This window comes from Zonotrichia leucophrys, chromosome 4 (assembly GCF_028769735.1).
Source record: "Zonotrichia leucophrys gambelii isolate GWCS_2022_RI chromosome 4, RI_Zleu_2.0, whole genome shotgun sequence".
Lineage (NCBI taxonomy): Eukaryota > Metazoa > Chordata > Aves > Passeriformes > Passerellidae > Zonotrichia > Zonotrichia leucophrys.
The window spans coordinates 11,386,663-11,400,001 of NC_088173.1; the positions used below are offsets into that span (position 1 = coordinate 11,386,663).

Consider the following 13,339-nt stretch of genomic DNA (forward strand, 5'->3'; position numbering starts at 1 on the left):
AAGGCAACACTCTGCTCCACACACCCCATCCCTGGGGCCTGCACCCCTGCCCCCACAGGGGCTGCCAGTCCCTGGCATACCCGAGGCCATGTGGTAACTGTGTTTGTCAAAATGGACTTTTATTCTATCTGTTATAAATTAATTTATGCTCTTCTCTGCATTGTTTTCATTTGTGTAAGGCTAAGGGCAAAACAGGGAATATGTAATGTATTTCATTCTAGGATTGGCTGAGATGATGTATTTGAAAATGTGCACCTACACTGTACATCCACCATAACGAAATGGTCTTTCACATATGGTAAACTGTTACAATAATAAATAGAAAATTTGAAAGGGAATACAATAATTAGTTTCATAACTTAGATGCTAGGCATTTTTTCCTGAGGGGTAGAAGCAAGTAAACAAACAAACAAACAACCCCAAAACCTATCCTGACCAGCTCTTATCAAAATCATGATATCTGAGTAAACTTAGCTTTGTGGGTTTTTGTCTGCAAAACCAGCACATTATGAAATAGTAATGATGTGGGTACTCCCATACCAATATTTTGTTTCTGAAGCAGAACAAATCTTAAATAAAAGATAAGGCAAACTCAGCTTTATGACTAAAAACCTCTGCAGGTTAATGTTTTTAAAGGCAGCCTTCTTTCCAAAAGTGTATTTTTTATAAAAAAAAAAAAAAGCTTCACAATATATTAAACTTTTTTGGTTTTTAAGCATGTCGTCTTCAAAATGTTTGTCACAATCCTAATGAAAAGCAGTGGTAGAAATAGGTTGCACCAAAATACAGCAATCCATCTATAAACTTATGAAGATTTTGCCATATTTATCTATTCACCAAACATATTGCACATAGTGACTAGGGCCTTTTACTGCAACCTGTATATGTGTTCTCTAAAGTATGTGATCTCTAAAAGTTACATAATCACATGATCAATTTGAAATATTACATCAATAAATGCAATTCCCTAATGAGACCAAGAGATAAGCAGAAAATAACTTCTTACCTATTCTGAAGAAACAGAATAAAGGCACCTTATTTCTTGAAGTATGGATAAAATGTACAAAAATTAATTCCAGTTTTAAAATAATTTACCTCATTTTTGTGCAGTGTTCTTAGAAATAGGGGCATAATTCAGTGATTTCATAATCTGTTATTGCATATATATAATACAGAAGTCAGCAACATATCATTATCATGAACAATAAGACCAGTAAATTCAATATATTTAGACATTATTTTATCACACACCAAATATGGGAAAAATCCCCAGTTCTTATTAGAAATATAAAATAAGCAGCTCCTCCCATCTTTTTCAATAGGCAGTAGAAAAGACAGTGTAAGTAGCATAGATACACAGGAACACCTCACAGAGTTGAAGACCTAGCAAACATCTAGGTCTGTACACATCTTTGCAGAATATAGAAAAAACAGTGTACTCAGAGAAGGCCCAAAGTAATTCCAAAAAAAAAACCCAAAATCACAGCAAGTTTCACTGCTGGTGTTTGTCTTCTATTCATCACCCTCAAAATATTAACAAATATCAATTTAACTATGTTAAATGTTCATGTGAGGAAATGTATCTGGCAAAGTGACCTGCTCAAGATCTTAGTGTGAGTGCCAAGAAAAGAACCTGGCTCATAATCTTCTGCCTTATTTAGAAGAACAGCTTACATATCCTGCCTTCTCTTGCCTTCTTTACACAGGAAGCTTCCTGCTGGCCTCAGTTTTCCTTTTGCCCTCTTCAAAGACATCCTTCTCCTATATTCTACTTGTTGAAAAGTATGGAATGTCTTTGGAAAGCTGCACCAACTAACCCCTCTTCCTTGGTATTGATCAATTTAGTTCTATTGTCCATCTGTACCAGCCCTAATCAACAGTACAACTAGTACGACACAGTACCAAATCTCTGCCACTAGAAAAAGAAAGGAACCAGGAAAGTAATTAAATTACTAATGTGACTGAAAGATTTAGATTAGAAAGCTATTTAAAACCTTTCAAAATTACTCTAGTTTAAATCTTTGCATATATATTGGCATGTGTGAATATAGTCATTGGACATGCAAGGCCATCATGCTTGGCTATTTCTATACTTGCAAAACCAGTAGCACAAAGGCAAGTATGTATTTCAAAAGCATTATTGCCATAGGATAAAATGCAGAACATCACAAAATGAATCAACTCTGTGTAGCTACAGTGGAATTCCTTATAAAAGTTTTTTTTATTAGAAGTCAGCCCAATTGATTATAAACAAAAGGCCGCATAATTTTTAGGCTTTTTTTTCTTTTTGTGGATTCGATGTTCCCTTGTAAACTGCTTAGTGGCTGTAAAATGTCCCAAAACTTCAGCAGATTTCTTCCCAATTAAAGAAATACAAAAACACATATGAAAAAATATTGGGTGGCTTTGAAGAATTCAGTGTAGCATTTATAGACTAACTATTTTAATGCTGGTAAGTCTTCAACATAACTGAAGCCATACAGTTTAGGGAAAGCACTTATGAATATACAGGAGTGACTGATATCAGGTACATTGCAGATTGCCAGCTGCAAAGCAAAAAGAATAGGAAAAATCAACAACATTTTCCTCTTAGAATTATAATTTGCAAATGAAAATTCTTGGTTCTGAGCATTTCTCTGTGTGTGGTGGGGTCACTTCTTTCATATTCTTCTTCTTTGAATCAAATCAGAGTTAAAAATTTATAGGGTATTCTTAAGCTCTATCATAATTTTATCTTTTTCCTGCTCGCTTTTTAATTTACTTATTTGTTCAGTGTAACACATATTTATGTTATGACTCCAGAAATTGAAATAATGTGGAAGTAGCTAGGCAATATCATTGTATAAAACAACCACCCAAGATATTGTGAATGAAAGGTTGTTCCTACTCAGTTTTCTGAAGAACCTGCAGATACACCTGGTTAAGTCAAATATGTAATTTCAGAGCAACAGAAATATTTTGTTTCTCCTTGGATTATCTTTGTTGGCCAAGGAATGAATTGAAGATGAGAATGGAGTACAAATAGGAAAAAAAAAGATTAGACTATGCAATTAAGAGTACAATGTATCAAATATAATGTTGAATTAAACAACATAGACAGACATACGGATTAAATCCCATATTTGTATGGTACTTGTAAAATTTTATTTAATTTCTAAAGAGTGAAATAATACTCATAACCTTGCCAACTTCTGTGCTATATGGACCCCTTTAAAATAGTTTTAAAAATAGATTTCAATGGAGTCTGACTTCAAAGACGCCAATGAGAAAAATATGGTCTTAGGGATTCTAGGCAGGGCAGCATTGGTGATCCCGGTGTGTGCTGGTTGTATTAAATAAGTGCATTTAATAAAACAAACATGGTTATGTCTTGTGGGTCCATCCATCACTTTATCCCTTGGTCTGACTGCAGTCACTAATATTTTACTAGAATGTAATACCTGGAGTGCACACAACAGCAAATGTTACAGATGGGTGAGGTAATGGCAGTACCAAGAGGATTCCTTTCTGCATCCTTAAGGATGTGGAAAATGTTTACAATGGGGATCCTGTCCATTCTCCATCTGAGATATTTCCTGGTCTCTGATTAAGTTAGCAAATAACTACTTTCCAATTATTCCTCTTTCCTTTATTGTTTCTGATGACTGTTTTGCTTGAGTGGATCATCAAAAATTGTTTCCTTTTTGTGCTAGTTTCTTCACTAGTATTAAATTGGTGAATCTTGACAAGCCTAAAGCTTGCCTTTGTGGTCTTAAATTCCTGTGTCTCTCCCCTTACCCTGCTCAGCTTGTCATCAGACCTTAGAGGGATAAGTGGACACTTCATCTGCCTAGACAAATCAACTTGAAACTCTTTGCCTTCAAAGATCTTTCCAATCTAAAGTTATGCAAACATAACAAAGAAAGAAAAAATACATTTAGTATAGTAGCTTGGTAGTCAGGGTGTAACCATATTATGGCAGGCTGGTCATTTTTGGACAGTTTAAATTTTGCAGCAAAAACCCCTTTGTCATAAAATCAGGGAAAAAGTGGACAACTACTGCATGAATCAAATGCTCAATTAATTACTGTTGTAATTAATTACTGTTTTACTATGTATCTGTTTTAGGGGGTTTCAAAATCTCTCTTCCCAGATGCTTCTCACATCTCCTTTGTCTCAATAAAACATTAATCCTTCACTTCTTCTTGCCCCCAGCCCTTACATGCCTGTATTTTGTTTGCTTTCTTTCACTTTAGAATGATAAAGCAAAATTAACAAGATACAGCCAAAAGTTGTGTAAGAAAAATATAATTATGTCTCTGAGATGGCTTTCAATCCTAATTAAATTGGGCTATCTCAAAGATAATCCATTCAGTTTCTGTGAGCATTCACTCATTAGCATGTTGCTGGGGGAAGTGCTTATAATAGAGATCTTTGTAGGGGGGGTTTAGTTGCTGTCTGTGTAGAGGCTCATTAGCATTGATATAGGATTTCCCTCCTCCTCTCCCCCCCAAATATTTATTTTATTTAATTAAAAAGACATTCTTTAAGCCATATGAGTTTTGCCTCATAATCATTCCCAAATCCTGAGATGATATTTTACAACAGTAGTGGAGAACCACCTGCTGGAAATCATGCATCTTGCAGTGCAGTCCATGATTCCTTCATGCCTGTTGTACCTTTTTGAATTCTCTGTCCCAAATGAAAAATGGCTCTGAGGAGCCATTTCTAAAATAAACAAACAGAAAGAAAAGAAAACACATGAACAAGTTTGCAGCCAATTCCAGAATAGGGGCAGAAAATAAGAAGAGAAAAATCATCCTCCAAATGACAAGCAGGAATCAGAGTAATGATGCTGTAAGCTCATACTGTGCAAAAGAAAACACACAGTTATAAGGGACTACACTAAAATATTAAAACACTCCATTGTTACTGAAACATACTACAGTCAATTTCATTTTTTCCCCTTAAAAACGTATTACATGTTTTATGTAAGTTTGTTTGGTTGTTTTTTTTTTCTGCAGGAAACAATAGGAATGAGGGAGGTGTATTTTAAGAATAAGGCGCAGCGAAAAAAATAAATTGTAGTCAGTGTACTAAGGGCAGTATTTTCTCTTAAGTTCTTCTTCCACCTGCCATGCTGTGGGAGATTTGTCACTGAAACAATAGAAAGCATCTTGTCAACAGCAACACTGCCAATATTGTGATGATATCCAGACATGATACCTGAGTTCAGAAAAATAGGACAATAGTTAAAAGTATAATAAAAATGCCAATAAACTAACTTCTTTATTAGCTGTAGAATTGCAGTAGAGATTGATAATATATATTCATCACACAGAGAGTATCCTTTAAACTGTTGTAGATTGTTTTCAAAGTAATTTCATTAGTGGCTATACAATCAAGTAGTTTGTGGTAGAAATGGGAGAAAGATTCTGCTCTAACAGACAATCTTACACTCACCTCTTTCACTCACTCAGTATTATCCAGAACTTTGGTATGGGGGAATGTGCTGGAGATAACAAAATTACTTTTATTGAAACATCTTTATTTTGATGCTTTTCCAATTATTTAGTTCCTTTTCTAGATTACAGACAGATTAATGGATCATTGAAAAGGATTCATGTATATTTTATTTCTTTAGCAAAATACATTACTATAAATCCTAATATGGGAGAGATGAAGACTAACTACTTTCCATGTTGCACCAGTACAATGTTTCTCTAACAGGATCAATTATGAGGCCTATGTGAATGCTAAATGCTTTTGCTTTAGAAACTCGGTGTAATGGAAATGCTGAAAATGCTGGGGGTTTTGACAAGGGACCATCCCCACCAAATGAAAGTCATATCTACGATACCAGCTTCACTGAAATAGAAATCCTGCGTGTGTTATGCAAGCCCAGTCCCCTGAAGGACTGCTTCCCTGTGAGGGGAAGGGGAGGGCCAGGCACTGACCTCTCCCCTGGGGTGACAGGGACAGGGCCTGAAGCTGCATCAGGGCAGGTTTAGGTTGGATATTAGGAAAAGTGTTTTATCCAGAGGGTGGTTGGAACAGGCTCCCCCGGGAAGTGGTCACAGCACCAAGCCTGACAGAGCTCAAGAAGCATTTGGAAAACACTCTTGGGCACATGGTGTGACTCTTGGGGTGTCCTGTGCAGGGCAAGAGCTGGATCTTAGAGTCGCTTCCTACTCAGCATATTCTGTGATTCTCTTTAACTTCAGTTAAGTATCAAGCACAGCGCACAGGCTTTTATGCACAGCTATAGTTTTTTAAATGCCAAACCCTCTATTTATATTTTTTCCCCCCAAAGTAAAGTGTAAAGTATAAAGAACCTAGATGCGTGAACTCCATCTATCTGCCACAAGTTGAGGAGCAAGACACACCATAGGTTGACAGGAACAGAGCAGTCGAAACTGCTCCAAAAGAGGGCAGGACTGACCCTCATCCACGCTTAGGATTTCGACACGATTTTACTTGTCTTCCAATCAGGCAAAAGTATTTATAGAGTCCATCGCCGCTTTCGTATTTTATTTTGTACGAAAAACACGCTCAGCGATTCCCCGCCGGCCGCATAACAGCGCCGGACGCGTCCCAGTCCTGCCATGGGGCGGGGTCGTTCCCTGAGTGGAAAACTACCGCTCCCAGGAGGCACCGCCGCCGGCCCTGGGGCGCCGCGCCTCCCGCACAATGCACCTTGGGAGTTGGAGTTTCTTCGCCCACTGCTCTTCTCCCGACCGCCCCGGCGGTTGCGCGGGGGATCCTCGGGTGCTCCGCGGTGCGGGTCGAGCGGGGCGCGCGCAGTGCGGAAGGGCATGGGCGGGCGGAGGTTACCAGGTAACGGTGAGTGTCTGTCTGTCCGTCTGTGTCTGTATCCCTCCGCCTGGAACCGCCCCCCGCGCCCCCGGCGGAGTGGCGGCCAAGATGGCGGCGGTGGCTGAGGCAGGAGCGTCGTGAGCGCCTCGGCCAGCCCGGTCCCGCCGCGTCGGGCGAAGCGAGGCCGCGCCGCTCCTCCGCCGCCCGAAGACGAAACGTTCGTCCGGGCAGCCCGGGCCCCGCGAGTGGCGGCCGGCGGTGGAGGAGGAGCCAGGCCGGGTGACCTCCCCTCCGGCGCGGGGTGAGCCGCCTTCTCCTGCCCGTGGCGCGGCGCGCTGCCCCTTCCCCGTCCCTTTCCCCTGGTGGCGGCGGCCCGCCTGCGTGGGGGTTCGGGGCAGCCAGTGGGCTCGGACGCAGGTGCGGGGCGGCGGGGAAACCGTGCGGGAGCGGCGGGCTGTGCGGGCCGCGCCCCTCGCACAGGGCAGGGCGCGTTATCCGCTCTCCAAGGAGACGCCGCCGCGTTCGCGGCAGCGGAGGCGCCTTGAGCAGAGCCCGCCTACCCACGCAGCCCGCGGCGCCCGGGCTTTGGCGCCGGGAAGGAGCGGGATCTCTGCCCGCCGCCCCCCGGCCGGGAGCGCCTGGCCCGCCTCAGGCAGTGAGCGGTGCGGCCGGCAGAGCCGCCGGGCCGTCGCTCGCTCCGGAGCCGGCCCCGCTGGCGGCGACGAGACCCGGCGGGCCTGCGCTCGGCGCCTGCCGTTGGCATCGCAGCGGGTCGGGACGGCGGAGCCCGCGGGCGCTGCGGAGGCCCCGGCGCTGGAAGCTGTGAGTGCCGGACACACCGCCCAGAGCCGGCGTGTGTGAGTGTGCGGCTCCTGTGAGCGCTGGCCGGTGCGGCAGGAGAGGATTTGCTCTGCTGACTGCTCCTGTGTGAAGATACTGTGTGGTTTGCTTTTAAGGAGTTAATGCCCAGTGAGGAGTGCACGTCTTAAAAAGCTAAACTTAAAAGGAAGTATTTAGCTCCATTTTCAGCCTTTATGGTGCTTTGATGGCTTTTTGTGACTTTCTGTTTTCCGTTTAAGTTTTTTTGATTGTCAGAAGTTTCCTCTCTGCAGTATTAGGTGCTCTAGAGAGCTCCTTCGTTCACATGAATGCTACGGGAAAAACTTCTCAAGAGCATCTTTACTGTAGAAAAGGCCTTTTGAAGTACATACCTTTGTGTTAAGTAGTGTCTCTTCTGTGCAGTCTACACGTCCCGATACATGTGCAGAATGTTTTGACTCTTGTCTTATGTATTTTGCCTATAATTCTGCATGTTATCTCAGGTTATTATTTCTATAGAAGGTATAGTTGAAAGTCGTATTTTTTTCCCAAGTCCCTGGTAAATGTTGTAAGGCAGTAGGCACATGCTCAAAAGCTTTTGTACAGATCCTATGACTTGCAAGAACCTGAAATTAGGAATTGGTTGCTGTAGGTAGATAGGTAGGTAGTGGGAAGATAGCAAAGTTTTTAGAAGAGGATTTTTTGTTAAAGTAGCTGGTAAAATGAAAACAAATTAAAATGTATATTGGTAAAATATATATGTGGAGGTGGAATGAACAGCTTCATATGAAAGAAACAAAAACCTAGTTGAACCTCTCTGTGTTTTTCAACTGAGTTAAAGAGGTAATAGACCATCAGAGCTCTCTGATCTTAAACTTACTTGATTACAGTTAATTTGGAGGTGCCAAAGACTATAGTAGGAATATTTAGAAATTTTCGTTTTGGTACAGGGATGGTTCTGTTGGAACACTTTAAAATCCACTTGCTGGAAATTATGAAGATACTCTTGTTTTTGAGCCGTGTTTGTCAGGGCATGTTGATGTATGCCGGGTCTCCTTGCTTGAGAATCCTGTAATTCACAATATTCCAGAGTCCTGTAATTCACAATATTCCATCTGGGGCTGTGAAATTACTTCGGAGGTAATGGAGTCTCCTACAGCAAAGATAGTTGAGAACCGGTTTTCTGAAAGTTTCAGAGGAAATAAATGTGAGTAGTTACTTGTATTATGTAGAGATGAATACTGCCACTTCTTCTTAGAGTGGAAGATAGGGAAAAACTACTTTTGCTATGGTTTTAGAGAATTATATAACGTGATGATGAGGAAACAGCTTAGAGAATTGGACTGTAAACCCAGATGGCCTCTAATCTTCCTCATAATGCTCAGTGACATAGGTCAGGATACAGTGTCTGGTGAAATGTTGGGTCTTACACATCTGCAAAGCTGAGCAGTTTATCTGTAACTGGAGATAGTTCATTAAAATCATGGCTGCTTTTGAACTGATAGCTATGCATTTGCTTTGGATGCTTGTAAGTTTTAGCATGAGCTTCCCTGTGCACTTTTCTAGGATGTGCCCTCTGGTTGCATGGCCTAGTGGGCACCTCTGTTGGGATGAAGAAGGGAGTGAGTCCTTGTGCAGGGACAGTAGGGCAGAGTTGCCAAGGCAGAGGCCCCTGCACCTGTTCTCTGTGTGTTGTGCTTGAGAGATGCAGAAGAGGAAAGACTCCAGACTGTTCCCGTGGCCTAGGCTGGCACGCTGCCCAGTGGAGATGTGGTTATGGTGTGAGGAGCATGCCTGCTAGATCCCATTTCCTTTGTGATTTAGTAATTGCCTGTGTTTGCATAGGAGTACTGCCTGGTGAGTGTGCCTCTGGAGAGGGCTGTACTCTGGGAGTTTGATTGAATCCTATACCTAAGCAAGATAGATGTGCTAGGACAGCTTTTAAATTTAGTTCAAGATTTCTGTTTTCCTTTCTGGAACTGATATAAAAAAAACCCAACAAACTTCTTAAATATTTTGTATTCTTTAGTTTTGGGTGATTTCTTCACCTGCACTATGAAAATTAGTAGATAGTTGGAGTAAAATGTTGAGAAAGTGGTTCCTGTCAACTTCTATATTTATATTTTTTCAGTTAAGCTTAGGGTTATATCCTAACATAGTGGTGGAAACGAGCTGGAAAAAGTAAATCTCTGCAAGGCTGCCTTTCTTCTGCATCTGTTACAGCTCTTAGTTAAATTTTGTAGCTTTCTACACTGCAATTGTGACAGCAGCACTCAGCAAATATAGTTAGCTACATATTCTTCACCTTTTGGAACAGGCTAATCTAATTTTACTTTCATAAAGGAATACTTTTTCTGATCTTTCAGCTTTAACAATTTTTTTTGGTTCTAATGTCAAAACAAGAAGTGAAAATGGAAAGTTCAAACATTTAAGTTACTTTCTATTGCACAGAGTGACCCTGATGGAGAGCAGCTAAGCTCTGTGGAACTCACGGTTTTGTTTGGTTTCGGTAGAATCTGTAATGTTAGTGGCAGGTCATTCACTGCTTAAATAGCTTAATGTGTGGTAATGAAAGTAAAAATCCTTTTACTGACGTCTGTCTTCCATGTATTTTTGCAAGTGTGTCATTCAGTACTCTGTTTTCAGTATCTCAGTGTTAAAATGGATGTGAAAGTTTGACATTCTGGGTCTCCAGAGTCACTTACTGTATCGAATAGACATCGCCCTGGGTCTGGAAGTGTAGGCTGTATGAATTACAAAGCAGCCTTTCTGAGCACTGTACAGTTTGTTTTAAAGTAAGGACAATTGAAACCCTCAGAAAACCCCCAAATCTTTCTTTCATAGATCAGAGGTTAAAAAGCCCCGAACTCACAACTACTATTCCTTTATTTTTTTAATGCCACTTTCTGTGTTCTTCTCATTGATACATTTCTAGTAACAGAGCGTAGTAAATGGGGAGTTTAGTTTCCTAAACAGCTTTTTGTTTTTATCATATAATGAATATATAGTTGTCTTCTCAGATCATGAATCTTTAAAATTTTCTGTGTAAACTGATTTTAATACAGCACATTTCTTTCAACTCCTTATAGATTGCTTTTATTGATCACTTGTCATGGCAGCAGGAGGTGGTCCCTTTGAAGAAGGCATGAATGACCAGGGCTTGCCCAGCTGGAGCAATGAGAGCCTGGATGACCGGCTGAACAACACGGTACAATTCTTCTTTTCTTTTTGTTGCCATTTGGTGCTGGACATTAGAATTACCAGCTAGATTCTCTTAGTGGCAGGTAACAGTGCAAACCCCTAAGCCTCATCATGCATGGCTTTGCATCCAGTGCAGCTTTACCTGGAAAACCTGAGGTACATGTAAGGAAGCAGTGGGTATAATTCAGAGATTGTGATGTCTATGGGGTATTTATGACAAGTGTTTGGGGTAAATAAAGTAGCTAGACACAAAAACATTGTAGGTGACAGGAAAGTGAAAGCTATAATTTAAAATGTTCTGAACTCCTAAAAAGTGAAGTCCCCAGCAAAGAAGAAAAATACAACCTCAGCTTCATTTGAAGTTAATTTAATGCATTTAGGATGAAATGGATTTAAAATTTCCTGATAAGTTATTTTTAATTATGCAGTGGGGAAAATTTTATTTTGTAAAGTGACATTTGCTCTAGAAAACTTAGTGCTTACTTCAATGTGGCTTGCTATTTTTACTTCTAAAATGGAAGTAAACTCTCTCACAGAATGCAAACATTTGCTTTTTGTCTGGGTGGATAACAAATACGATTTTTTTTCTCTCTCCTACCCCTTAAGGACTGGGGAGGTCAACAGAAGAAAGCAAACAGATCTTCAGAGAAAAACAAGAAAAAGCTTAGTGGGGAAGGTGAAACAAGACTTACTAATGACATATCTCCAGAATCTTCCCCTGGAATGGAGCGACGGAAGACCAGAACTCACAGCTTTCCTCATGCTCGATACATGACTCAGATGTCTGTTCCAGAGCAGGCTGAACTAGAAAGGCTTAAACAAAGAATAAACTTCAGTGATCTGGATCAGGTTTGTGTGAATACTGGCTCCCACTAAAATGTGACTCCAAAATGTATTCAGTTATTGCTTAATAAAGTGACAGATGAGTACAGAATCCTTTCATAAGTGATCAAGGTAAAAAAAAACCAAACCTATAGGCACCATGACAACCAAATCAAAATTTTGGTTTTGAACTTAAGGAAATATGAGAAAGTTCAGGACTATGGCTTTCCTCTGTTTGTGTGATAGCTGTCTTCACTTTCTTGCTCTCAGCCATTATAAAATTCATGTGTCCTCAGAGCAGTATTTCTTACTCATCATACTTGTATGCTACCTGAAAATAGCTGTTACTTTATTTTGAAAATCTGTTCTCAAACTGCCAGTTTGTGATCCTGAACATTGTTACCCTTGTGGATTAAGCAGAGGAGTATCATTAAAAACTGCTCCTCAGTAGAACAGAGAATTTTATGGCACAAATTCTTGAACCAAAACTACTTTTTTGGAAATACAGCACATTCATCCTTCCCTTTTCCAAAGCTAAGGAAAAATATGAGGGATTGAGTCTTTTGGAACAAGGCATAAATCTGTGCTAACGATTTCAGAACAGAGGCTAGTTCATCATTACCAAAGGTTGTTGCTAACTTCTTTGGTTATGATGGTTCTTTCCAGTGTGATTTATTGTGCTGATTTACAGTTTAAAGGCTGGGCAAAACTTCCTGCTCAAATATATGTTATGGCAACATGTTGCTATTCACAAGATTTTAAAAAAAAGCTGAAGTTTTGAGGTATTATGTTCTGCACAGGAATATGCTACTCTTTTATTACTGTTCTTTCCTCAAGTGTACCTGGAGAAGTAGACTGCCTTTTGCTACAGTAAAGATCGAGTTCACAGCAAAAATGAGGAACTAAATGCTGAGAAACTACCAAATGTTTTTTGGTTCTCATTGTTCTGGGAGGATGGATTTGCTTTCTGAAGACTTTATGACAAAAGATTATTGGCACTGTCTTCAGCTAACTTTTGGCCAGTTGATGACTGATTAGGTAACTTTAAAATCAGTCTAATAATACTGTAGGAATAGTAATACAAGCAGCGAAAAAAAAGCAGTGTTGAGAACATATTGGATGAAAAAATAAAGCATTTTTTCTTACTTTTGTTTGTATATAGAGAAGCATTGGAAGTGATTCGCAAGGCAGGGCAACGGCTGCTAATAACAAACGTCAACTTAATGAGAACAAAAAACCATTCAACTTCCTGTCACTACAGATTAACACTAACAAAAGCAAAGATCCTGCCTCAGCTTCCCAAAAAAAGGAAGGTGGGGTATCAGCGCAATGTAAAGAGTTGTTTGGAGCTGCTCTAAGCAAGGATTTCTTGCAAAATTGTCAAGCATCTGCTCAAGAAGATGGAAGGGGAGAACAAACGATGGATAGTAGCCAGGTATTTACACAGCCTATAAAGTCTGCAAAATATTGACTCTTAATCTTCAGTGCTGCTTTCTAAATTTCTTCGAAGTATAAATTCTTAGTGGAAATATTTAAGTTCTACTCTTCTGAAACGTGAAGAAAACATGAAACCAGACTTAATAATCTACTGTTCTTTAGAAATCTGCTTATTGGTAACAGAAGTAATAATAATTTTCATTTTAGAGGTTGGTTCCCTTTTATGTGGCTCCAGAAAGTGCTCTCACAGTTGACTGTAGATGAT

The 13,339-nt window shown here is 40.3% G+C and overlaps 1 protein-coding gene across 14 annotated transcripts in view; it reads left to right on the plus strand.

Moving 5' to 3' along the window:
- Nucleotides 1–6,732: 6,732 nt before the first annotated feature.
- The window catches only part of PCM1 (pericentriolar material 1), a 41,458-nt gene continuing 34,851 nt past the window's right edge, over nt 6,733–13,339 (plus strand). For 10 of the 14 annotated variants that reach the window (XM_064710471.1, XM_064710483.1, XM_064710477.1 and 7 more), the window contains exons 1-4: nt 6,959–7,096; nt 10,704–10,822; nt 11,422–11,664; nt 12,800–13,072. In XM_064710471.1, coding sequence (XP_064566541.1) covers nt 10,727–10,822; nt 11,422–11,664; nt 12,800–13,072 — 612 coding nt within the window. In that variant the 5' untranslated portion in view covers nt 6,959–7,096; nt 10,704–10,726. Of the gene's footprint in view, nt 6,823–6,958; nt 7,097–7,157; nt 7,213–7,598; nt 7,618–10,703; nt 10,823–11,421; nt 11,665–12,799; nt 13,073–13,339 lie in introns of those variants that run through there. The other 4 variants (XM_064710472.1, XM_064710473.1, XM_064710474.1 and 1 more) reach the window with 4 other exon arrangements.